At 39.8% G+C, this 26,398-nt stretch overlaps 1 protein-coding gene across 1 annotated transcript; it reads left to right on the forward strand.

Annotated features, from left to right (window-relative positions):
* Positions 1–24,602, forward strand: il10rb (interleukin 10 receptor subunit beta). Its single transcript, NM_001328225.1, is given in 7 exon segments — positions 1–84; positions 11,060–11,183; positions 13,776–13,939; positions 16,965–17,137; positions 21,868–22,018; positions 23,260–23,402; positions 24,301–24,602. Coding segments are annotated over 7 exon segments (1,032 nt in total). The 5' UTR covers positions 1–29; the 3' UTR covers positions 24,523–24,602.
* The last annotated feature ends 1,796 nt before the right edge of the window (positions 24,603–26,398 follow it).

Consider the following 26,398-nt stretch of genomic DNA (forward strand, 5'->3'; position numbering starts at 1 on the left):
TCCGCCTCGGTGGGGATCCTTTAGGGGCGATGGCCCCACGCGGCTGGCCGGGCTCCCTTCTCCACCTCCTTCTCTGCTGGTCTGGTAAGGAAGGGGGAGGCAGGCTGCAGGAGGGCCATTGAGATGGGGCAAGGGCAGGGCTACGCAGGAGCCGCTTTGAGTCTCTGACTTAGAAAGATCAGGCGGGATAGCAGTAGTAACAATAACAGCAACAGCAGCACCATCTAACACGACTTTTGCCATTTCCTACTTGGTTCTTGGGAAAGGTTTATTTATTAAACCGCGTGACATCCCGCAGCACATTTTGCTTTACTTTTTCAATGAATATCTCAACCGGGTTACTGTGAGTTTTCCGGGCCGTATGGCCATCTTCCAGAAGTATTCTCTCCTGACCTTTCGCCCAGGCATCCTCCGAGGTTGTGACATATGTTGGGAATAGACGAGGGAGGTTTATATCTGTGGGAGAAAGAACTCTTGTCTGTTGGAGACCAGTGTGGATGTTGGTACAAAGATCAGCGGCCAGAGTCATAACTGGAGGAGGCTACAGAGAGCAGTCAACCCTACTGTTCAAGCCACTCCACTGGCTGGCTACCCATAAGTTTCCGGGCCCAATTCAAGATGCAGGTTATAACCTATAAAGCCCTAAACGGTTCAGGACCTTCTTATCTCTGTGATTGCCCCCTCCCCTATGAACCCACACGGGCCTTGAGATCTTCCGGGGAGGCCCCGTTTCAAGTGCGGTTGGTGGGGACGAGGGAGAGGGCCTTCTTGGTGGCGGCCCCTCGGCTCTGGAACTCCCTCCCCAGGGAAATCAGATGGGCACCTTCCCTGTCCACCTCTCGTAAGGACCTTAAAACATGGCTGTTTCAATGCGCCTTCAAATGAATACACTGTAGTTCCAGTTAGATACTTAACGTGTTACAATTATTGCACTCTATCAATGTCCCTCACGCTTGTTGATTTTTATCTTTTGATGAGACTTTCCTGCCTTCCCTGATCACCCTATATTATTATTCCCGAGCCTCACGCAGAGTCCATACAAGCTCATCCCTAAACATATGGTACCATGCCCAGGTTCTAAGGATCTGATATGTTCTAGGTTGTTTCATGCTGTTTTATACTGATTTTATTGGTTTTAAATTATGATTGTGTTTTAATGTATGCTGCTGTTGGGCTTGTCCCCATGTAAGCCGCCCCAAGTCCCCTTGGGGAGATGGGAGCGGGATATAAAAATAAAGTTATTATTATTAATATTATGTTGCAATTGGCCGCCTTGAGTAGAATTGAAAAGCATTGCAGCTTCAAGGCCTGGTTGATTCCTGCCCAGGGAAATCCTTTGTTGGGAGATGTTGGCTGGCCCTGATTGTTTCATGTCTGGAATTCCCCTGTCTTCGGAGTGTTGTTCTTTATTTACTATCCTGAGTTTAGGGTTTTTTTAAAAAATACTGATTGAGTTCATTTTCATGGTTTCATCCTTTCTCTTGAAATTGTACACATGCTTGTGGATTTCAATGGCTCTAACCCAGGGGTCCCCAAACCTTTTAAACAGGGAGCCAGTTCACGTTCCCTCAGCCCATTGGAGGGCCAGACTATAGTTTTTTTAAAAAAAAACTATGAACAAATTCCTATGCACACTGCACATATCTTATTTTGAAGTAAAAAACAAAAACAAAAAGGGAACAAATACAGCCTCAGTGTTAATAATAATAATAATCATCATCATCATCATAAAAATAATAAAGAGGGTTGGAAGAGACCCCTTGGGCCTTCTGCCTTTGTGCACCAAAAGCACAAGCAAAGCACCCCCGACAGATGGCCACCCAGCCTCAATGTTGTTAATAATAATAATAGTAATAATAATAATACATCATGCAGCCCTAAAAACTTAGGAAGTGTTCGAGTTGTGATTTTGTGATACAAAATCCAACATCTACATCTCGTTTGCTGTGTTATATCGTGTTTTTGTGTCAATAATAATAATAATACTAATAAAGGGAAGAGACCCCTTGGGCCATTTAGTCCAGCCCCCTTCTGCCTTTGTGCACCAAAAGCACTAGCAAAGCACCCCTTAATAATTAATTATTAATTAAATAATAATTAAAATACCATTATAAACAAGCAAGCTTTGCAAGGCGCAGGAGGAGGCAGGAAAGGTGCGCACCTTTCCCTCCTCCGCTGCGCTGCACACGCCTTCCTCGGCATAGGAGGAGGGAGCCACCACCACGGGGGCCAGATAAATGGCTTCAATGGGCCACATGTGGCCCCTGGGCCTTAGTTTGGGGAACCCTGCTCTAAACTCTAAAAACAGGACAGTAAATAAAGAACGACACTCTAAAAGCAAGGGAATTCCAGGCATGAATCAATCAGTGCCAGCTAACACCTCCCAACAAAGGATTCCCCGGGGCAAGAATCAGCCAGACCTTGATGTTGCAAGGCTTTTCAATGTTAATCAAGGTGATTAATTGCAGCATTCACTCTTTGCTCCAATAGACACTAGTTCTTTCCCCCACCCTGGACCTTCCACAGACATATAAACCTTTCTTACCTAGTGTCCAATATATTTCACAGCCTCTGAGGATGTCTGCCATAGATGTGGGTGAAACATCTGGAGATAATGCTTCTGGAACATTATTATTATTATTATTATTATTATTATCATTATTTCCCTTATTTATATCCCACCTTTCTTTACCCCAAGGGGGACTCAAGGCGGCTTACAAATGGTACTTGTACAGTGCCTTGGGCATAAAAACATAAACTTGAAATAAAATTAGATTAAAATTGATGCATTCATAAAAGCATAAGTAAGATACACCAATGTTAAGAAATGTGATCCAAAAACAAGATCTAAAGCCGTTCCATAATCAATTGCACAATTTCCAGTTAAAATTATTGCACTGCGCATACAGCCCTGAATACTTGCAGCAACCCAGTTATTCTGGCCATGAAAGCCTTCGGCAACACAGTATCTCACTCAATTCAACATAGTTTGTGGCAGCCACAAATACAGTAGAGTCTCACTTATCCAACGTTCTGGATTATCCAACGCATTTTTGTAATCAATGTTTTCAATATATCGTGATATTTTGGTGCTAAATTCATAAATACAGTAATTACTGCATAGCATTAATGTGTAATGAACTACCTTTTCTGTCAAATTTGTTGTATAACATGATGTTTTGGTGCTTAATTTGTAAAATCATAACCTATTTTGATGTTTAATAGGCTTTTTCTTAATCTCTCCTTATTATCCAACATATTTGCTTATCCAACGTTCTGCCAGCCCGTTTATGTTGGATAAGTGAGACTCTACTGTACAAAGTTTCTAGAGCATAACAACTACTTTCAAAGTGGTCATCCCACAATGAAACAGGAAATAATACTTCCAAACCAGGAACAGAATGTTTTTCAAATGCATTACATTCACTATTAAAACCACATCCGCAATCATAATTCAGGTTTACTAGCAAACTCGATGTTAAAACAGCCCCTTATAAGAAATATGGACACATATGTAAATTGTAATATTGAAATGTATGGGGACACAACATATTTCATGAAAGGACGACTAAAATGATCAAGGGTCTGGAGAACAAACTCTATGAGGAACGGCTTAAAGAGCTGGGCATGTTTAGCCTGCAGAAGAGAAGGCTGAGAGGAGACATGATAGCCATGTACAAATACGTGAAGGGAAGTCATAGGGAGGAGGAGCAAGCTTGTTTTCTGCTGCCCTGCAGACTAGGACGCGGAACAATAGCTTCAAACTACAGGAAAGGAGTTTCCATCTGAACATCAGGAAGAACTTCCTCACTGTGAGGGCTGTTCGACAGTGGAACTCTCTCCCCCGGGCTGTGGTGGAGGCTCCTTCTTTGGAGGCTTTTAAGCAGAGGCTGGATGGCCACCTGTCAGGGGTGCTTTGAATGAGATTTTCCTGCTTCTTGCAGGGGGTTGGACTGGATGGCCCCTGAGGTCTCTTCCAACTCTACGATTCTGTGAACACCTTTCCATTTATATTTTTTGAAAATAGGATTTATTGCTTTTTTCACATATACTCAAGAGGTTTTTTGTTATGTTCACGTGACACACTTCCACATTGCAGCCGATGCACTAACTTGTCAAGGTCTGCCATAGTGTATGGATATCTTGCTTTGGAGGTGGGGAAGGGGTACAGCTTGGGATTATCCACACTGTAGAAACACTGCAGTTTCACTCCCCTTTATCTGCCTTGGCTCAATGCTGCGGAATTATGGAAGTTGTAGTTTAATAGGCTTTTAGTCTTCCCAGCCAAGGAGATCTGGTTTCACACCCAACTACAAACCTTAGAATTCCATACCATTGAGACAGAAAGTGAGTGCAGCATTGTTGTCCTGTGCTCTCAAGTCCACTTTGACTGAAGGCGACACCATGAATGAGGGACCTTCAAGTGGCCCTCACAGTCCCAGTGCCCTAGTTTGAATCAATCTTCTCTAATGTGGTCTTCAGCTGTTTTTCCTATTAAAGTCTTTTCCAGTGTGTCATGTTTGTTTTATGAGATGTACAATAACCTCAGTTTAGTCATTTTAACTTTTAATGAAAGTTGAGGTTTGATTCGCTCTCAAGACCCTTGTTCCTCTTTCTGGATTTCCATAGAAGTCAAAAGAGAATATTCCAAGTGGGGGCCCTTCCACACAGCCATATAACCCAGAATATCAAGGCAGAAAATCCCACAATACCTGCTTTGAGCTGGGTTACCTGAGTCCACACTACAATGTGTTCCAGTTCAAAGCAGATAATGTGGGATTTGATTCAGCTGTGTAGAAGGAGCCTGGGTTTTTCTTCTTCCTGTTAACTTCCCCATCCAGCTTCCACAACCATATACAGAAATCAGAAATACCATATAATGGATTATCCTGACTTTCATATTTCACTTTTCATCTCTGCACTTGATACAGTAACTGCCTTTCCAAGTCTTAGCTTTCTTTTGATTTCTTGACTTCAAACTCTCATCATATTGATGACCAAGTCAAGACATAAAATATCTTACACTATTTAAATGTCTTTGTCATTGTGTAACTCTTCTGTGAACATTTGTTCCTTAATATTTTGCTGTAACGTTACTTTAACATTGTCTTCTTGAACTTTCATCAATACATGATTGTTCTGCCTGCAGAATTCTGAGAGTTGAAATCCAGAAAGATCAGATGTATTGAAAATGACATCACTTTGCTTTGTCTCTAGAAACAAAAAAGTCAGCCAAATGTCTGTTGGAGAAATGAAGTGGTGTGATCTCTATAATCCATGTGACTAATTCTCAAATGGAGCTGTGTGATCCCTATATCCATGTTAATTAATTCTCAATTAGACTACCGGTACCTTCCAAGTTTTGTGCTTGGAAGGTAGTCTAATTGGACATGAGTCAAAGTACATTGCGATGTAAAAATAAATGGGTTCTTAAGTTATGAGCAGTGTGTACATCTGGTGTCTCAATATTTTTCTGAATACGATAACCAAAATTTGTTTATCCTTCTTGATTATACTACACTCAATAGTTCTGAGCAGATAGCTTGGAAAGATAAGACAAAATTGGCTTGGAAAATTTAAGTACTGAACAAGTTTGCTTTTCTCAAACTGAAAACAAAGTATGCTAAAGAGCATTTGACTGCACTATAAAAATCATGGAACACTTTTTCAGTTCAGTTTTGCAGTAGCTAATAGGGTGTGTGTGTATATATATATCTATATGTATGTATATATATCCAAAAACAGAACTGGAAAGGGAAACTCACAAGCTCATGAGATAAATAGAATATTCTGGTGATTCACAGTATCTTTGCTTGTGGCATTTTTCATGATTGGAATTTTTTTTTTGCATTGAAAGGTCATTGTTGGTCAGATTTATTTTTTATATTTAACTGGAATATTTTCACAAATATATCTCTTGTTGTATCACTTTTTTTCCAGAGAAATGTATACTTGCTATCATCTTTTAAAAGTTGCAATAAAGTGCAGACAAACAATGACGGAAAACGATAAAGAACAAAATCTAGGCTTTGATCCTAATTTTAGTGCATTTAGTCACACTGAGTGTGAATCCAATCTTATGCTAAATTGTAGGTTATTCATGACTAACAGAAAACCAATTGGTTTCAGTAGGTTTCCATTTAAAAAAAACAATTTGGGCAATTGCATTGAGATGTTGCTGGAAAAAGAACCAGTGCCTCCTTTGGCATTTGAACATTTTAAAAACTGATTACATCATAAGCCTTCTGGCACTATAGCACATTTCACCAGATTATGCAGAATTTTTGATATAATTAGTAATATCTATGTGTAGGTATATTAAGCATAAAGTTGGGGTAGAACTGTTAAGAAGATGAAATCAGGGCAATTAAATGAAGAAAGTACTGATTGTGTCTGTTACAGCAAACATTCACAAAACAGTTTCTAACAACTTCATTGTGGTACTAGCTAAATGAATAAACAGAAATAATTTGTTATTCTAATTCAGACCTTTAGTGAAAACTGGAACTTCGTTAATCCTCAACCCTTGATCTGCCTAATCATTTTCTGAAGGTTACTCTGACTGCCAAACAATATTAATGCAAGACCAATTGATTTCAAAGGCTCTGCTTTAAAAATGAAAAAAAAACCTGTATCCAGCTCAGACCTTGGAAAGGGTACGTATTGGACTATAATTATCTGAACTTGACAAAAAGTTCAGATAAACAGAAGAGAAGGCTGAGAGAAGACATGATGAGGGCCATGTATAAATATGTGAGGGGAAGTCATAGGGAGGAGGGAGCAGGCTTGTCTTCTGCTGCCCTGGAGACTAGGACTAGGATGCGGAACAATGGCTTCAAATTACAGGAAAGGAGATTCCACCTGAACGTTAGGAAGAACTTCCTCATGGTGAGAGATGTTCGGAAGTGGAACTCCCTGCCCTGGAGTGTGGTGGAGGCTCCTTCTTTGGAGACTTTTAAGCAGAGCTAGATGGCCATTTGTCGGGGGTACTTTGAATGCGATTTTCTTGCTTCTTGGCAGAATGGGGTTGGACTGGATGGCCCACAAGGTCTCTTCCAACTCTGTGATTCTATGGAAAAAACAGTTTGACCCAAAGGATTGAGAAGGGTTGTTTAGTTATCTCTTGCATCCCATGGCTGTAAGGAAAGGAACTACATCACAAATGGAGCTTTTGTGTTGTTTTTTTCTGGTTAATCTCTGGGAAGAGGAAAATACTGTCTCTTTAGTGGCATTTTCCATTATAAGTTCATTCTCATAGTGACAAAAGTATTCCTTATGTTGAATTAAAAGGTTCTTAAACTAAGTCATTGATCTCATCCAGGGCTAAATGTCTCATTCTATATATTATTGTTTTTTGCTGCCATCAAGTCAACTTCGACTTGTTGATCCTATGAATCGGAGACCTCTGTGACCCTGTCATCAACAGCCATGCTCAGGTCTTGCTGACCCAGGGCCATGGCTCCCTTGACTGAGTCTATCCATCTGTAATATGGTCTTCTTTCCTCCTGCCTTCTGCTTTAGCAAGCAGTATTATCTTTTTTGACTGAGTCATGTCTTTTCATAATATGGCCAAAATATGACAGCCACGGTTTACTCATCTTGGCATCTAGGGAAAATTCAGGCTTGAGTTAATCAAGGACTCATGTATTTGTTTTTTAGCAGTCCATGCCATTTGTATAACTCTTCTCTGGCACCTCAACTGAAAATGAGTTTTCTTTTTCCTTTTTTAAGATCATTTTTATTAAGTTTTATATACATGTTAAAATCAAATACTATGGATATGGGGTAAGGGATTAGGTAGGGGAGGGTAGGAAACAGACAAATAGTAGGGGGACAGGAAGAAAAAGAGAGAACAAAACAAAACAAAAACAAAAAAATAAGAAAAAATTAAAAAGTGCGGGCGACTTCCGATCATCTTCCTTGAGGATCTGGCCTTTCCTCTTTCTTAGTTGTCTTCTCTTTCTTCTTCGTTCTCCTAGCTTCTTTCTGTTATTTATGTTGGTGTCTGTATTTCCTTTTTCTTCTTATTCTGTCTCCTCATGATCTTTGTTCAGGTAATTGGTGATTTGACTCCAATCTGTCTCTTTTATTGCTTCTCCTTTGCTTTTTGATATGAGATACGTAAGTCTATCCATATTTCTTATTTCCAAAATTCTTATTATCCATTCTTCTTCTTCTGGGATTGATTTTTCTTTCCATCTCTTTGCAAAGCATATCCTTGCTGCTGTGGTTAGTAGGAATTTATCCTTGTTTTTTTCTAGTTTTTGTTCGTTTATTCCTAATAGGAAGATCTCTGGTTTTAATGGTATCCTTATTTCTAGCATTTCTTGTAGTCTCCTTCTGATTTCCCCCCAATAATTTTTTGCTTTTTTACATGTCCACCACATGTGGTACAGCGATCCTTCTCTTTCTCCACATGAAAACGAGTTCATTTTCTTGAGTTGATCGAGGACTCATTTATTTGTTTCTTAGCAGTCCATGCCATTTGTATAACTCTTCTCTGGCACCTCAACTGAAAATGAGTTCATTTTCTTCCTGTTAGCTTTCTTCATTCTTCTATGGCAGTGGTTCTCAACCTGTGGGTCTCCAGGTGTTTTGGCCTACAACTCCCAGAAATCCCAGCCAGTTTACCAGCTGTTAGGATGTCTGGGAGTTGTAGGCCAAAACATCTGGGGACCCACAGGTTGAGAACCACAGTTCTATGGGTTTTGCTTATGTGGTGCAATTCTAAATTTGAAGGTGTTCTGTTTTGGAGTGAGTCCAGATATATTTTGCTTACATAGGAAATAAATGCAATTCACCTGTTTACTGCAATCTCTTTATTGTAGTGTTAGAATATATATTAGATATTTCCAATCTGTGAGCCATTGCTTTTTCATATTGTTGACAAATGTTAGCTAGAACAAGAGTAGGGCTGCCTGCATGCCAAAAAATTTCACGTGCCTCTTTAAACTCTAGATTGGGCTGGTAACTTAATACTCTTCATCAGGCTAGTTGAAGCTGTTTGGGAACAGAAAGTTCTAACAGGGTCTCTTTTCTCTCTTTGGGAAGGATATAGCCAAAAGAATTCCAAGCAATAGACTAAATCCAACATTTAATCCCAATTGAATTGTTAAAAGTTCAGATCAATTTCCTTACTCCCTGTGGCTTGTCCAGTACAGGCAGTGCTCAAGCTGCAAACGTCCGGCTTACAAATTACTCATAGTAAAGAATAGAGGTGAGACTAGAGGAAGTGAGAGAAATCTACCGCTAGGAAGGGAAATTCACTCTTAAAAGAGTCATAATGGGGAAAAGGTGTCTCCACAGAAGCTTTCTCATGAGTCCTTGTTTCCACAATAAGCTAATTTTTTCAAACACCAATTATCAGACAGCAAAACAGTTATCACAGAGATGTTAACCCTTCTATATGGTATCTAAAGTCCTCCCTCTCTCTCTCTCTCTCTCTCTCTCGCTATATATATATATATATATATATATATATATATATACATACATACACACACACAGAGAGACAGACATGCACGCGCACACACACATACATACAGTAAAACCTTGACTAACATGCGAACTAACTTATGAGTACTTTGAGTTACGAGTCATCACTCAGTTGCTGTTTTGCTTTGACATGCAAGCTGAGATTTGAGTTACGAGCTAGTGCGAGGGCACTTCACCTGCCATCTTAAGCAAGGCTTTAAGGGAGCAGCCAGGAAAGCTCCTTGATCTTGTCCTTGCTGTTAGTTTTGCAATTCCAGGGCTTTAAGAAATTGTAGGAAAATTGAGAGGCCAGGTGTCTATCATCAGTAAACTACTGTCCTGATTAAAATAAACATGTTACACAAATATCTGTTGTTCTGTTTTATCATTGCAGAAGAACTTTACTGGTTTCCCACTCGTAGCAGGAAGAGGAAATGTGTGTTGTTGGCTTATAAATCATTGCTATTTTTATACATTATTTATTATTTATCAAGTACATTTCTCTTATTTACGAATACGTAACAAAAATTAGTGTGATTTTGGGGGGCTGGAACGGATTAATAGAATTTCAATTCATTTCAATTGGGAGATTTGATATGGCATTAGAGCAATTTGAATTAAGAGCTCAGTCACAGAACAAATTTAATTTGTTATGTCAAGACTTTACTGTATATGACTGGAGTTACGCTTAAAAATGTACCTGTTTTGACTTGCATACAAATTCAACCTGAGAACAAACCTACAGAGCCTATCTTTTTCGTAACTTGGAGACTGTATATCATACATCACCAGCTTAATTTTCTTTTGCTGAGGTATAAATAGTACCTTCATTTTCATCTTCCTGGATATGTAGATAAGTTCTGTTTTCAGATCTATTATTTGTAACTTGGAGACTGACTGTAATCAGTCCTCCTTTCCTTCTGCCAGTAGAAGGAAAACTGATGGCAGAATAGATAAACCTTCCTCCTCTGGGTTGTTGTATGTTTTCTGGGCTGTATGGCCATGTTCCAGAAGTATTCTCTTCTGACGTTTTGCCCATATCTATGGCAGGCATCCTCAGAGGATGCCTGCCATAAATATGGGCGAAACGTCAGGAGAGAATACTTCTGGAACATGGCCATACAGCCCGGAAAACATACAACAACCCTGTGATCCCGGCCATGAAAGCCTTCAACAACACACCTTCTTCCTCTGATGCCTTCTCTCTGCCAAATCTTCTTTGGAAGGTAACTTGTGTTTCTAGGATCTCTTCAAGGGTAGACAAAGGAGAGCTTCTAGACACCTATCCAGTGTAGCTAACACTGAAGAACATTGGAAGTTCTTCCCCTCTAGATCTTCAGGTTTTGATTAGTCCCCTTGCATTATAATTCCCAAAATTGGTGTTTTCATAAACAGCTTAATTACACATAGTATGATGCACATGTTATGAGTATTAATGCAGTGTGAGGAACTTGGCATGTCCATGAAAGGAATTAAGTATATTGACATATTAAACACATTTAAAAGTGTGTGTGATTTTTCCTGATAAATGACAGAATTCTAAGCTTACCTAAGTCAAACGGTGTATTTTGTTTATGTATTACAGTATATGGAATGGTACCAGAGCCTAAAAATTTACGCCTTCATTCTGTCATGTTTGATAGTGTTCTCGAATGGGACCCACCCGATTTTCACAAAGAAAACCTGGTTTACACGGTTCAGTACAAAACGTAAGTGTTACAAGAAAAGCTGATAATGGTAATAATATATTTTAAAGGGTAGACATGGGACAGTTGCACTATTGTACCTTTTTTTCCATAGAAAAGAGACACACCTTCAGAGGAGAGATGAAACAGGTGGGGAGATGAAACAGGGACTTCTTGATTGCTGCTCCTAAAGTGTGGAATGCTCTTTACAGGAAGATTAGACTGTAGTAGGCAAAGACCTTTTTTATGCACTCAGGACTCAAGTGAAGAGCTAATGAAGATGCTGCTTTATTAACATTTTTATAAACTTGATCATTTAAAAAAGTGTTTTAGTTCTAAAACTTTAGCATGTTTTTCAAGATGTTTAAATATGTTTGCAAGCTTACCTTGCAACCATTTCTATCCAAGACACAAGTATGTGCTTTCCACCTACAGGGATGTGAAGCCAATAGGAAATTGAAAGTTACCTGGGAAGGCCAAGAGCTTGAACATTGTTTCCATCCTAAATATCTTGGTATCACCTTAAATCGAACATTAATATAGAGAAAACACTGCATGAACACCAAGCACAAAGTAACTGCACACAATAACATCCTGTAGATACTTACTGGCAGCGCATGGGGTGCAGACCCAAAATTAATAAGAACATCAGCCCTGGCCTTGTCTTTTTCAACTGTTGAGTATGCCTGCCCTGTTTGGCACAAGTCTGTCCATGCGAAGCAGGTGAACATAGCATTGAAAGAAACATGCAGAATAATCACAGGATGCCTTAAACCTAACCTGTTAATAAACTCTACAAGCTAACTGGCATTGCCCCCCTGATGTGCGATGGGAAGTTGCTGCTAACTTGGAGAGAAATAAGGTCGAACATGGTGAAAACCATCCACTGCAGGACTGTCAGCCTCCTCCCAGTAGACTCAAATCATGGAAAAGCTTCATGAGAACCACCACTCCTCTTAATGTTCCCCCAGCAACAGCAAGAGTATCCCTCTGTGCAGCTAAACCAGGAAATCCCAATTGGATGGCCTCCCACGAGGGTCTATCTCCAGGGACAAACCAAGAATGGGCAACTTGGAAGTTCCTGAACAGACTCAGAAGTGGAGTGGACAGATCAAAAGACAACCTGGCAAAATGGCACCACCTTGTGTGACTGTGGAGCAGAAAAGACAACTCATCATCTGTATGCTTGACGACAATGTCCTGCCTCATATACAGAGGAAGAATTGTTTGAGGCTACAGACAGTGCAGTCGCTGTTGCACGCTTTTGGTCAAAAGATATTTAGCCGCTTGTGTCCTTCTATTTTTATCAGTGTTACACTAATTTATGCAATGTTTTTGATATGAAATAAAAACCTTGCAACTCACCCTTGGGAGAAAGGTGAGATATAAATACTTAATTGGGCAATCAATTTACAAATTAAAGAATGAATAAGATTCCCCATTTGACTCGTCTTCCCATTCATGCAAATGTGAATAATGTAGTTGGAGTTATGATAGGAAGTTTATGTGACATGGTAGATGTTACCAGCATTCATTGTAGGTAAATAGTCACAACAGCTCATCTGACTTCAAAACAATTTGAAACAAAACATAAATACAAAAAGGAGTTCACTGTACCATGGCATACAGAGCAAAGAACAAACAGAACAGCCTTCCTGTTGGGAGTGACCTTCATGTTTTTCTTGTAAAATAAATATAACCTCTGGAATGGAAGGAAGAGTAGTTTCACCTCACTTAGCCCTTTTCTCCATGCAATATGTTTGCATTTGTTTTCCCTGTCACAGTGTCTAAGATTAGTGTTAATTTATTTCATCAATATTTTTCATTGAAGACATGCTTTTATATCCTTTTGTTAAAAGAAATGTGCACTTGGTTTATAGGAGGCAGAACAAAATATGGACCAAATGTTTTTGGGCTACAGCTCCTAACCTTCCTCACCTTTGGCTCTGCTGAGAAGACTGCCAGGAGCTGCAACCTAACAATATCTGGAGGTCACATGATTGGCACCCCTTCTTTATAGCAAATGAGTGGGAAAATTATGTTAAGGTTAAGTGGAAAAATAGATCCTTGCCTAAGAGAAATTGGAGCCTCTTGATACATTTCTCCACAATTTGGATTTGAAGTGTTAATGTAAATTGCATTAGGACCCTGCCGCTGTTTGTGTGGTTATTCAGTTGAGATGGCTGGCATGTAAAAACTTCAGAGGAAGTCAAGTAGACAGGAGAGAACTCTCAACCAAGAAAGCATTATTGTCCTTTTCTGGTCATCCTACTAAGCCATTGGTCTAGAAGTTGGAGCCATGCTTGCATGTATCATTTCAGCCAGAAGGAAAGTTACTAGTCAAGATGCCTTGCTGGGAGAATTGCTTACAATAGCATATTCCACTGTACTTGCATCCTGCTTGCTGCTTAGTCTGCTCTATCATCCCATTTTGTAACCAGGACAAGTCTTGTTCCGTTGGTCATGCTGTACATAATTTTGGGTGCTTCCAGATGAGGTTTTTTCGTATGTAATAGCCCTGCATTTATGAAATGAACACTGATTTACTGGCAGAATTGAGAGAAGGGACTCTTTATTTTCTCAGATAGCATGTTAATGATATTCCTTCTTTTACAGAAAAATTAGTGATGTATTCATTGATTTGTGCCGAAGAATTGTCTCCACAAAGTGTAATGTGTCACATATACCTGCATATAGTTCATCCACTATACAAGTCAGAACTGAATTTGAGAATGAATACTCGAATTGGGAGAATGTCAGCTTTACACCATACAGAGAAAGTAAGTCATTCTCTCTGTTCAGTCGTCCATATAAGAGCAGGGTAATCCTAAGCTGTATTTTGGAGAGTTCTGGGGCCTTCAAATTTCTTCTGGGATCACGACAGCAGGTGAACATGAAGGAGCAGGGGGATTTTGTTCCTTGTTGTGTGCCACCACCCCAGCTGTCCCCCCTCTCGTGTGTTCACTTTAACTAGTTTCAGTGGGAGAGAATTAACATATGCCAGGTCTAGCATTTACTATCTAATGTGATGATAGCTGGCAATTTGGAGGCATGGGCAACAACTAGAAAAGTGGTGGGTCTTTCAAATCCACAGACGTTCCCATACTTTCTCTTAGCACACTCCTTTCTTCCCTCGTTGATCCTGGAAAAGCATGAGAATCTTATAGTCATAGGAGAGGGAATCAGGGGTCATGTCTCCCTTTTTGAAAATAAACTTTAGAAGCAAAGACGATTTAGAATATGCCTTTCAGTACAGAATATTTGATGTTCAGCCTGTGCCACTTGGCATTAGACAACAAGCAGTATTTAATATTACTGACACTACTGGCCAACAGAAAGTAATTCTTGTGAACTAAGTCAGGGATACACCAAGACTTTATGGAGCCTGAGGCAACAAACAAAACAGCGTATTTAATTCTCTTTCCTTTGCCTCAGACAACAAAATATCTTCGTGCATCCTTGTCTTAGAATACAAAAACTGCTTTGTGTAACCTTTTCTCTGTCTGTTGGCCATGAGTCTCAATAATATTAAAGCTGCTGGCTGTCTGACATCTAGTAGCAAATATTGAACATCACATATTTTGAACATTTATTTAGATTTTATGTCACTATATAATCATTTTTTGATTCTGTCTGACTATTGGTTTAATTTATCAATCTTATGATCAATTCACTGATATTAGGTTTAATTTGATGTTAGGTTTTTAATGCTATTTCATATGTGGGGTCTTGTTGGGATTTTATGCCAATATCTATTTGTTTTATGAAGGCATTGAATGTATGCCGTTGTTTGTTGGAATCTGTCCTGAGTCCATTCAGTGAGATAGGGCCAGGGCTGCAGCCGGGGGAGGGGGGGGTCACCCCCCCCCCATTTTTTCAGCTTTTGAAAAAACCTGGTTTACTCATGAATTTTAACTGATTAACCAAATCCGCATGAGTTTCCATCGAAGTTTATTTGTCTTGAGTGTCCACTGAAGTTTATTTATGGAGCCTGATTTCTAAATTATTTTGAGTTATGGAACTACTCTTCATGATTCGCTAAAAAAAAAATTCACACACACACACATTTTTTTCTTGCTATGGCCTTGGATAGGGCAGAATAGAAATAAAGTTTTTTATTATTGTATTACTGAAAGGCAATCTTCCAATCAGATATGAGATGCAGAGTCCTATTATCGTAAATATAGCAGTAAACTAAGGAAGGAAAATGTATGTATATGGGTTCAAAAAACAAAAGGAGTTTTCCCAGTTATACAAATGGTTTTAAATAGTTATAATTGCTTATTAGTAAGCTGATGGTATTCCTCATGGAGCATGAATGTTTCTCCTTAATGCCCTTTGATCCAATTGACTCATTCCCATTTTGTTTCATTTCTTCTAAAACTTCAGAAGGCCTTTCTCTTTGTTGTGATCTTTTCCATAATTTCATTTTTTTTGTTCATTTGCATTTGTTTTCCTTACTTGGACTGCTTTATCCAAGTGCTGGTATAGCAGCAAGTTTTCAGAACTCTGTTTTCACAGATATGCTTTGTGTACTCACACAATCGCACAATGCTATCCACAAACTTTCTCTACACATTTTTTCTGTAAAGGCATACGGCCACATCCACGTGTATGTAAGTCTCCTGCTGATTTATGGTGATTTCATTAATTTCATAGGGTTTTCGTAGTCTAATAATGTCATGAGACAGTACCATGACAGCTAAGGAGAAATCATAGTGCTACAATTATATCGTATGAAAGAACAGAGTGCTTAAAAATCAGGGTTCTGGTCTGAGAGCTTTTATTAAACTACAGTGGCCCATAATCAGAAACAGAGAATTATTCAAGAGATCCAGGTGATCGCTTTCTTCCAAATTTGTCTTGCATGCCCCTTCCAAAAAAGATGAAGTTGAAATTCTATTAGAGCCTGCAAGTTTTTGAATGAAAATCAGCTCCCACAATCTTCCACTAAAAATTAACCAAGAAGAAAGTGAAATGCTATTGGGAATAAACCTGATATTGTTCTTTTCTCTTAGAAGTGTAGGAGTACCCAATGCATCTTCCCATCAGAAACCCTTTCATAGAAAAACGGTTAGCTACAGCACTACTGTGGTTCAGCTCAAGATGGTAGAGAGAGGGAAGAATACTTAAGAGAGTACATCCTGTGGTGCTTCTAGGATTGCTGTAAATTAATCAGTATTACTGTCAGGCCTTCACATTTGCCAGGTTAGAGGCACAGGAACCCCATGAAAGAAAATGCAAATTAGGGAAATGGGGGTGGGTTACTTGAGAGATCATTTTTCTTGAAATCTCTAGATCCTCCTACACAACCCTGGCTATTCAAATTGTAAAACTCTTGCAGAGTTGGATCGTCAAATCGGCAAAAGTCCAACCTACAAATGTGGAAGGCTGACTGTAGTTTGTACAACTTGAAATACGAATTATTTTATAAGCTGACATTCAAGATGTTTGCAGTCTCCTATGTGAAGGGAAAAGCAGATTATATAGTATGTTATATGCATGTGACTCCCTTGTCCGTAAATTTGCTATCCATGGTTTCATTTATCTATGTTCCAAATAATATCCCTTGCCCTCTCCCCGAGATGTTTGTAGGCCTCCCTAGGTCCTCTGGTGCAATTCTATGGTATGCTTCTGGCCCAAGTATAGTCAAAATATAGGATTCCCTATTATCTATGGTTTCAGGCTACCACATCTTAGAATGTATCCCTGAGGATACAAATATTGTACTGTATCTAAACGGATCCAAGAGCAGAGTAAAAAAACAAACAAATAGGCCTATTGTTTTTTCCCTTTGTCTTTTAGCACGTATTGGGCCACCTGCTATACAAGTTGAAGCCACAAAACCTGGAGTTCTGAATGTACAGCTCATAGAACCTAGCTTTACACTCAATGATGGAAACCGTTCCTTGAAGGAATTCTATGGTATTGTAATTTACAGGATTTTAATCTGGAAAAAATACCATAATACTGAACAGGTAATGCTTGATGGCATTTGGAGATTTGTAACTGCTTCTTTTGGTGTTTAACTATACTTTTTCCTATTAGAAAGTATAGGAATATTCTGATTTCTTGAAGACTAACAGTTAACCTCATTACAACAACCAGATCCCTATGGATTCTAGCAAGTTTCCAGCAACAAATCTAACTAGTATGGCCTCAGTCTGGAACCAAACAAAATGAGATCTCCTAGGGTACATAATAGAAGCAGCTGGTTCCACCAAGCTTTCGGACAGAGATTTGTGATTTAGATGAAGCGACAGGATCAAGATCTAGCAAGTATGGGCAAAGGAAAATTAATTGATAGTAGGCACAGATTTGCAAACTTGTTGGATAATAAAGTATGCAAAAGAATTTCAGAACGAAATCAGCCGGTGCTTCATCAATTACAGCAAAGTCTTTGATTATGTAGGTCATGAAAAGCTATGGATCACCCTTAAAGAAATGGGTGTGCCACAATATTTGATTGTCCTGATGCATAAACTCTATTCAATCAAGAGACTACCAATTGGCAAGGGGGTGGGCAAGGCTGCATTTTATCACCCTATCTATTTAACTCAACATATCATACCTAAAGCAGGATTAGACTCAGAGGAAGGAAGTGTGAAAATTGGAAGAAATAACATCAACATTTTAAGGTATGCAGATGACACCATACTACTAGTAGCAGTTAGCAAAGACTTGAAACAATTACTGGAGAAGTCAAGAAAGAAAGTGGAAAATTAGGTTTATAGATGAACATGAAGAGAAAAAAAGACTACAGGTGTATTGCATAACTTTAAAGTAGATGATGAAGCATAGAAAAAGTTCAAGATTTTCCATACTTTGGAATCAACATGGAGACTGCAAACAGTAACAATAATAATAAATTTTATTTGTTGCCCGCCTCTCCTCATGTCTCAAAGCAGGATACAATGCAGTTATAACACATTACCAAAACTACATAAAACACATACCTTGAAATACACAGTACAAAGATTAAAATGGAACACAATATAATGTAAATTTAAAATTCATAGTTTATAATTGACTGAGTAGGCCTGTTGTAAGAGATGGGCCATCAATTGTGCTTTAAATTCTGATCACTCATTTAGCTGTCGGATCTCTTCTGGCAAGTCATCCCACAGTCAAGAAATCAGAAGCAGAACTTGGAAGAGCAGTTAGTGAAGGATCTAGGCATGATGATGAAGTGTAAAGATAAATAATTGAATACTAAAGTTAGACTGGTCCATGCTTCTGTATTTTCAATTTCTATGGGTGGTTGTGAAAGCTGGAAAGTGAAGAAAGCTGACGGGAAGACCATCAAGTTGTGAAATGTAATGCTGCAGAAAAGTTCATCAGATATTGCAGACTGCTGAAAATATAAATAAATGTGCATGAGAGTAAATGAAACCAAGCAATTGAAACTGTCATATTTTGGCCATATCATGAGAAGATGTGATTCAGTAGAAACGATAATAATGTTTGGTAAGCTAAAGATGGTAGGAAAAGAGGAAGATTACATTAAAGATTAATTGATTCAATCATGGAAGCCCCAACCCTGACTCTGCAAGTTCTGGGACTATAACTTGTTCTCTCCTACATAGTCACCAGAAGTTAAAGTTTACATGATGATAGTTAACAATGAATACAACACATTGGAGGGCAGAAGGAGGTTTTAAGAAGATAATGCTTATAGTACTGGTGACTGTTCTAGACCTAAGGAACTCTATGAGTTAATTTATGAAGTCAGCGAAAGAGAACAAGGAAGAAAGATGCCCTCCTTAAGATAGAACAACTCCTTGGCTTACAGAACAGCTGCCAGAAAGCTTTGTGTCACCATTGTTGCCATGTTGATTCAACAGCATGGCATGGTAGTGCTGACATTTTTGAGACCATCAACACATGTGGATTTACTCGCAATCCTGTCCTTGTCTAACCAGAATAAGTCAAGAATAGCATTGCATCATGAAGTTTTTTTATTTGACAAATAATAATAATAATAATAATAATAATAATAATAAGTTTATTTGTATCCCGCCTCCATCTCCCCCGAAGGGGACTCGGGGCGGCTTACAGCAAAATCAAAATACAAATAATGATAAAATATAAAACATCAGGACAAAAACAAAAACCAATAAAAAATATACACAATAAGTTAAAAAATACAACGCAGAATTAAAACATCAGGTTAAAAACAATGAGGTTGCAATAGTGGATAAGCAAAGTGTACGGTGCACATTATGGGTAACAAATTCATAAATAGATAAAGTGCATTAGAATCATTTAAGGTCACATTAGGTACGGTAGGGAGGAGTCCTGAGTAATATCAATCAATCAGGAATCGGGAAGAGCGACCAGTGCAAAAGGTCGAGGAGCATAATAATTGTGATGGAAAAAAGATGATCTTAACCAAAGGCCTGAGTGAAAAGCCAAGTTTTCAGACTCTTCCGAAATGCCATCAAGGTGGGGGCTTGCCTGATCTCTCTAGGCAGCGAATTCCATAACCGGGGGGCCACTACAGAGAAGGCCCTGTCCCTCGTCCCCACCAGCCGCGCTTGCGATGCTGGCGGAAGCGAGAGGAGGGCCTCCCCCGATGACCGAAGAGACCGTACAGGTTCGTAGGGGGAGAGACGATCCCGAAGGTGGATGGGTCCCAAACCGTTTTGAGCTTTATAGGTGATCACCAGCACTTTGAATTGGGTCCGGAAAATAAGCGGCAACCAGTGGAGCTCCTTAAACAGGAGGGTTGACCGCTCTCTGTATTGGGCTCCCGTTAGAACCAAGGCTGCCGAGCGTTGAACTAATTGAAGTTTCCGGGCCGTCTTCAAAGGCAGCCCCACGTAAAGCGCATTGCAATAATCCAATCTAGAGGGAACTAAGGCGTGAACCACCATGGCCAAGTCAGACTTCACGAGGTATGGTCGCAGCTGGCGCACAAGTTTTAGTTGTGCAAAGGCCCTCCCGGCCACCGCCGACACCTGAGCATCAAGTGTCAGCGATGAGTCCAGGAGGACCCCCAAGCTACGGACCTGCGCCTTCAGGGGGAGAGCGACCCCGTCAAGCACAGGTTGCCACCCAATACCCCGATCAGGCATGCGACTGACCTGGAGGACCTCTGTCTTGTCAGGATTAAGCTTCAGCTTATTCGCCCTCATCCAACCCATCACAGCTGCCAAGCACTGGTTCAGTATCTGGGGGGCTTCCTTGGAGTTTGGTGGAAAAGAGTAGTAGAGTTGGGTGTCATCTGCGTAGAGATGGCACCGCACTCCAAAACTCTGGATGACCTCACCCAGCGGTTTCATGTAGATGTTAAAAAGCATGGGGGACAGAATGGAACCTTGCGGGACCCCACAGGTCAATGGCCAGGGGTCCGAGCAGGTGTCCCCCAGCTTCACTAACTGGGAACGGCCCTCCAGGAAGAACTGGAGCCACTGCTGAGCAGTACCCCCAAGGCCCATCCCGGAAAGCCGTCCCAGAAGGATACCATGGTCAATGGTATCGAAAGCCGCTGAGATGTCCAAGAGAACCAGCAGGGTCACACTCCCCCTGTCCAGCTCCCTGCAGAGGTCATCCACCAAGGCGACCAAAGCCGTCTCAGTACTGTGACCAGGTCTAAAGCCAGACTGCGATGGGTCCAGAAAATCAGTGTCATCCAGGAAACCCTGAAGCTGCGAGGCAACCACCTGCTCCAGGACCTTGCCCAAGAAAGGGAGGTTTGAGATAGGTCTGTAATTGTTTAAAATGGTCGAATCAAGGGAGGCCTTCTTCAGGATTGGCTTCACTATGGCCTGTTTAAGGGAAGATGGAAATTTACCTTGATCCAAAGAGGAATTAATTATCCCCACAAACCAGTCTCGCAACCCACCTCTGGCTGATTTAATTAGCCAAGAAGGGCAAGGATCCATGGCACAGGTAGTTGGTCTCACCGCCTCAAGGATCCTATCTACGTCATCTAGGTGAACAAGATGAAACGAATCCCACAAGATAGGACAGACAGGTGCCTCGGTTAACTCACATGGCATTGCAGCAACGCTAGCGTCCAAGTCATGACGGATCTGAGCGACTTTGTCTGCAAAATGGTGCGCGAACTCGCTGCACCAAGTCGCCGTGTCCTCGGGTGCCTCCCCACCCCCAGGAGGGTGGAGGAGCTCCCCTCGACACGGAACAACTCCGATGGTCTATTAGTTGCAGACACTATGCGGGCAGTTGTGAAGGTCTTCCTGGCTGCCCGCAAAGCCGCGGAGTAGGCACTAATAGCAGCACTAGCCCGTGCTCGGTCAGAGGCGTCCTGAGTCTTCCGCCAGTGGCACTCTAGTCCTCTTCTCTTGCGCTTCATCACTGCCAACTCCTCTGAGAACCAGGGAGCCGACCTGACTCTGCGCAAAGAGAGGGGACGTTCGGGAGCAATCATGTCAATTGCCCTGGACATCTCGCTATTGTAGCAGTCTACCAGGGCATCGACAGGATCGCCAGCCTCCATGACAGGAAACTCCCCAAGAGACCTCAGGAATCCATCAGGATCCATAAGTCTCTTGGGGCGGACCATCTTAATGGGTCCACCACCCCTGCAGAGGTTTGAGGTCACGGTAAGTCTTAAACTGATCAGGTGATGGTCAGACCATGACAACGCAAGAATATTTTGCTCTTCCACTCTGACACCACCATCCAAAGCAACAAAAACCAGGTCGAGTGTTAATTGTTGCGACTTCATATGCCTTCCTTCTAGGTTCAAGAAGTAAATACAACTGACACTTTCCAAGTAATACGTGACTTGGATCCTATGACAACATATTGTCTCAAGGCTCAAGCATTTATTGCGGAGTTGTATAAAGATGGACAGTGGAGTGAACCCATTTGTACCAATACAACTGACACAGGTAATATTTCAGGATTAAATGGTTGTTTGGAAGGGACATTATTAACAGTTGAGTGCTCTTTTTCTCCTCTTACTGATCTGATTCAATGCTTATGAAATCAGTTTTATAAGAACCATTATAGAAATCACAATCCTGTGCATGTTCATTCACAATTGTTATCAGTTGTTGGCAGTTCCTGTCAAGTGAGTGAACAGGAGATTATTGAGATGTATATTTATTCATACTAAAATATTTGTATCCCTATATCACAAGATCCCATAAAGATACAATCAATTTCAAACAATTTGTAATCATTTGAAATTTTGTAAAAGTAAGCAATAATTTAAACAGTCTCAAAGGATATTAAAACATTTTGATTGTTTTTTTAATTAAAATTTGATTAAAGAGTTTTTAACAGATGTATAAAAGAAAGAAAGAAAGAAAGAAAGAAAGAAAGAAAGAAAGAAAGAAAGAAAGAAAGAAAGAAAGACAGAAAGAAAGAAAGAGAGAGAGAAGAGAAAAAATAAAAAATAGATAAAACAAAATTATTTATTGGGGAATTTACAATGAGAATTAGGTACATTTTTGGATAAGAAATTGGGAAAGGGGGAAAGGGAAAGGGAAGGGGGAACGGGACATAATAAGGGGGGAAAACATTTTGATTGTTAAAACAAATGAAAGCCAATTAAAACTTTGTACCGGTAGATTTCAAGTAAAATCTTTCAACCCAAAGAATTTTGATTTAAAATCCATGTTTAACTTGATGCTGTCATGAAACTGATACTGTCATGATGCTGAAGACCAATCAAGCCTTCTAGTGGAGGCCAAACTGGCATACGGGAGAAGGACCTCTCCCATAATATAACATAAAAAGGATTATTTATTCATTCAGTCATTCACATTATTTTTAAAGAACCATATTTCCCCGTATGAGCTCTGAGATCATGGAGAAAGGCCCGTCCCACTGCCCCACCATCTGATGCGAACAAGGGAGAAGGCCTTCTTGGTGGCTGACCCCAGAGTTTGCAGCTCCCTCCCTAGAAAGGCTTGAATAGTCCCAGCCTTGCTCTTTTTTATGGGTTTTAGGGGCACAGGACCCTCGCAAACGTGGAAAAACCATAACATTTTTTGAAAGCACTATTTTCCTTGAGGGAGAGAACACCTCTGTATGAATCTCTAGTTACCTCAGAATGACTCTGGTCAACTTCTGCCAGAATATATTGAAAACAACAGTTTTAAGTTTATCTCTTTTTCTCTTATAGGTTTACATCCAGGATTACTGACTGTTACCATACTGTTAGTGTTGATATCATTTCCTTTCTTCTCCCTAATAATTTTTTACATGTATCGATGGATCAAATATACATTTTTTCCTTCATATTCCTTGCCACAGCATTTCAAAGAGGTTTGTTCTTTTGTACTTTTTGCCTCCCTAACCTTACAAAATGCTAGTATTGATCCCTAAAGTATAACGTGTACTTTATATGAACACTGTTTGCTATGTTGCTGAAAGTACTTTATTCCTTCGATTCTAAGGACCCTTCCACACAGCCATATAATCCAGAATATCAAGGCAGAAAATCCCACAATATCTGCTTTGAACTGGGTTATCTGTGTCCACACTGCCATATATTCCAGTTCAAAGCAGAAAATGTGGGATTTTATTCATATGGGGCCTAAAACACCATCGGTTATAAGATTTGCATTAAATTTAGTACTATCTATCTATCGAAGGAGGGAGGGAGAACATCTGTGATTCTATGTTTTTAGAGATGTTTATATTGGGGGGAGTGTGTCTCAGAATTGAAGAAATACAACAAGTAAAGTTTTCAAAAATATCAGTCAATAGTATTCCTGGACTGTCACAGTGCTAATAAGTAAATGCATCTGATCCTTTCCAAATAATCTATAACTTGGATCCTTATAATCAGTTATATTCAGTCTATTTTCCATTGTCCAAAATGCGAACACATGTGGGTCTGGTTCAGTTCAAGATCAGTTCTCCCATTTAAAAATAGATCAATGGAAAACTAGGATGAGTGGGTGACTTTATCTCCTTTTGTGTAACATAATAATTTCAAACTGTCACAATTGAAAATGTCATTATTTTATAATGAAATCCTTCTTGGTGAAGCATAAATAGGTTTCTTGTCCCAAAGTCTGAAATTTTAATGGGCCATTGGCCAGTTGTTTCCAACTTTGATTTCTTGGGTACAGTCAACAGAATATTTGTATCTCTGGCTAAAATATTTCTTTTTCAAGAGAATGGATATACACTGTTGTTTCTTTTTCTTTCCCCACAGTTTTTAAGCAAACCTTCATATGGTTCACAGTTTCTTATGTCTCACTCACAAGAAGAAGAGCACGCCTATAACAAGATAATTGTTCTCTCTGAGGAGTCAAAAAATGATGCTAGTGAATGTGAGATACAATTGAGCAATGCAGAACAGCACCTTGAACAATCCCAGGAGGAAAACTATAAGCCTAAAGAAGATTCAGGCTGTATATCTTTGATACACACTTAAATCAAGAAGGAATAATATACGGCTCTTTTGGGCTCTTGGTTGCAAAGCAGGACATTCCACAGATGAACCCCACTTGCCGTTTCCAACAGACCTCACAATCTCTGAGGATGCCTGCTACAGATGTGGGCAAAATGTCAGGAGAGAATGCTTGAACATGGCCATACAGCCTGGAAAACTGACAGCAACATAGGAATGTATATTTTGCACATTGCAAATGTCAAAATTCTTATGCTTATGCAAAGTTTTTTTATATTTTACGAAAATATTTATCCTGTTACAAGATATCTGGCAAGAAATGTGTATATACAAATATATATTTGAAAGTTTATTTACATGAAGACAGTCTTAAATTTTAGAATGACAAAGTATTAAGCAAGTTCTTCTTTTAAAATGACAGTATACAATTCCAAATGATATTTATTATGGTGGATGTGTATTGTATTGTGTTGTGTTGTACAGAATAGTTTAAAATCATGAGATAAAATTATTTTTCTGTTATACCTTCATACTCTACTTTGTTTCCTGGCCCATATTTGCTTTTTATGTCAGTGATAAATATATTCAAGAGCATTAGCATGATATTGGGACACATGTCCTGAGCAATATAAGGGCATTGGTCTGTACACCTCTGAATGTACAGAACCATCAACACAGATGTACACATGGCAAGATAATATTTATTTGCAACATGTGATGTTTATGTGATCAAACAGGCGGAACACATAGACATCACGTGTTTCTGATAGATACTATCTGCACCATGTTTACATCTGTGTTGATTGCATTCTGGAGTAACTAGTACCTCTACACATTTTTGAAAGCAAAGATTGGAATGGCAGCCTTTGCACCACAATCCAGCTACAGCCATGCATGCAGAAACATGCTTCCGTAATTTGACCTTTAGTTGTGCAATAAGTAACAGCAACACGCATTGTACGGTGCAGTGCAATTTTCCTCCAAATCCTCTGCATGTCCTGGGAGGAGTAAAGCCTGGGCTAAATGCAGGTGCTGCCCAGAACTAGAATCATAGAATCATAGAATAGTAGAGTTGGAAGAGACCTCATGGGCCATCCAGTCCAACCCCCTGCTAAGAAGCAGGAAATCGCATTCAAAGCACCCCCGACAGATGGTCATCCAGCCTCTGCTTAAAAGCCTCTAAAGAAGGAGCCTCCACCATGGCCCGGGGGAGAGAGTTCCACTGTCGAACAGCTCTCACAGTGAGGAAGTTCTTCCTGATGTTCAGGTGGAATCTCCTTTCCTGTAGTTTGAAGCCATTGTTCCGTGTCCTAGAATGAACCCACAGAGTTAATTGCTGAATGGTAAGTCAACATGAAAGTCTCTCTGATTCAGTGGATTCACTATATTTGGGAGTAGTAAAAGGCTTGTCCACTGAACCCACTTCTCACCATTCCTCCAAATGATTGATGCTAGTATTACTCATAATATAGAAGACTTCAGATGCATCTACGCTGCAGAATTAATGCAGTTTTACCGCACTTTAACTGACATAGTTCAATACTATGAGACCATGAGAGTTGTAGTTTTACAACGTATTTTATCTACTCTGCTCAAGAACATTGGTGCTTCACCAAACTAGAAGGTCACAGTATTGAGCTATGACAGTTGAAGTGGTATCAAACTACATTAACCCCAAATAGGGAAACAAGTTGTCCAGCAATACCTGGCCGCTCTAAACGAATTTAAGTCTCCAGGGCCAGATCAGCTACATCCAAGAGTATTGAAGGAACTACCCTGTTTCCCCTAAAATAAGACATCTCCAGAAAATAAGACCTAGTAGAAGTTTTGCTGAATTGCTAAATATAAGGCCTCCCCTGAAAATAAGACCTAGCAAAGTTTTTGTTTGGAAGCATGCCCG

Source organism: Anolis carolinensis, chromosome 3, assembly GCF_035594765.1.
Source record: "Anolis carolinensis isolate JA03-04 chromosome 3, rAnoCar3.1.pri, whole genome shotgun sequence".
Lineage (NCBI taxonomy): Eukaryota > Metazoa > Chordata > Lepidosauria > Squamata > Dactyloidae > Anolis > Anolis carolinensis.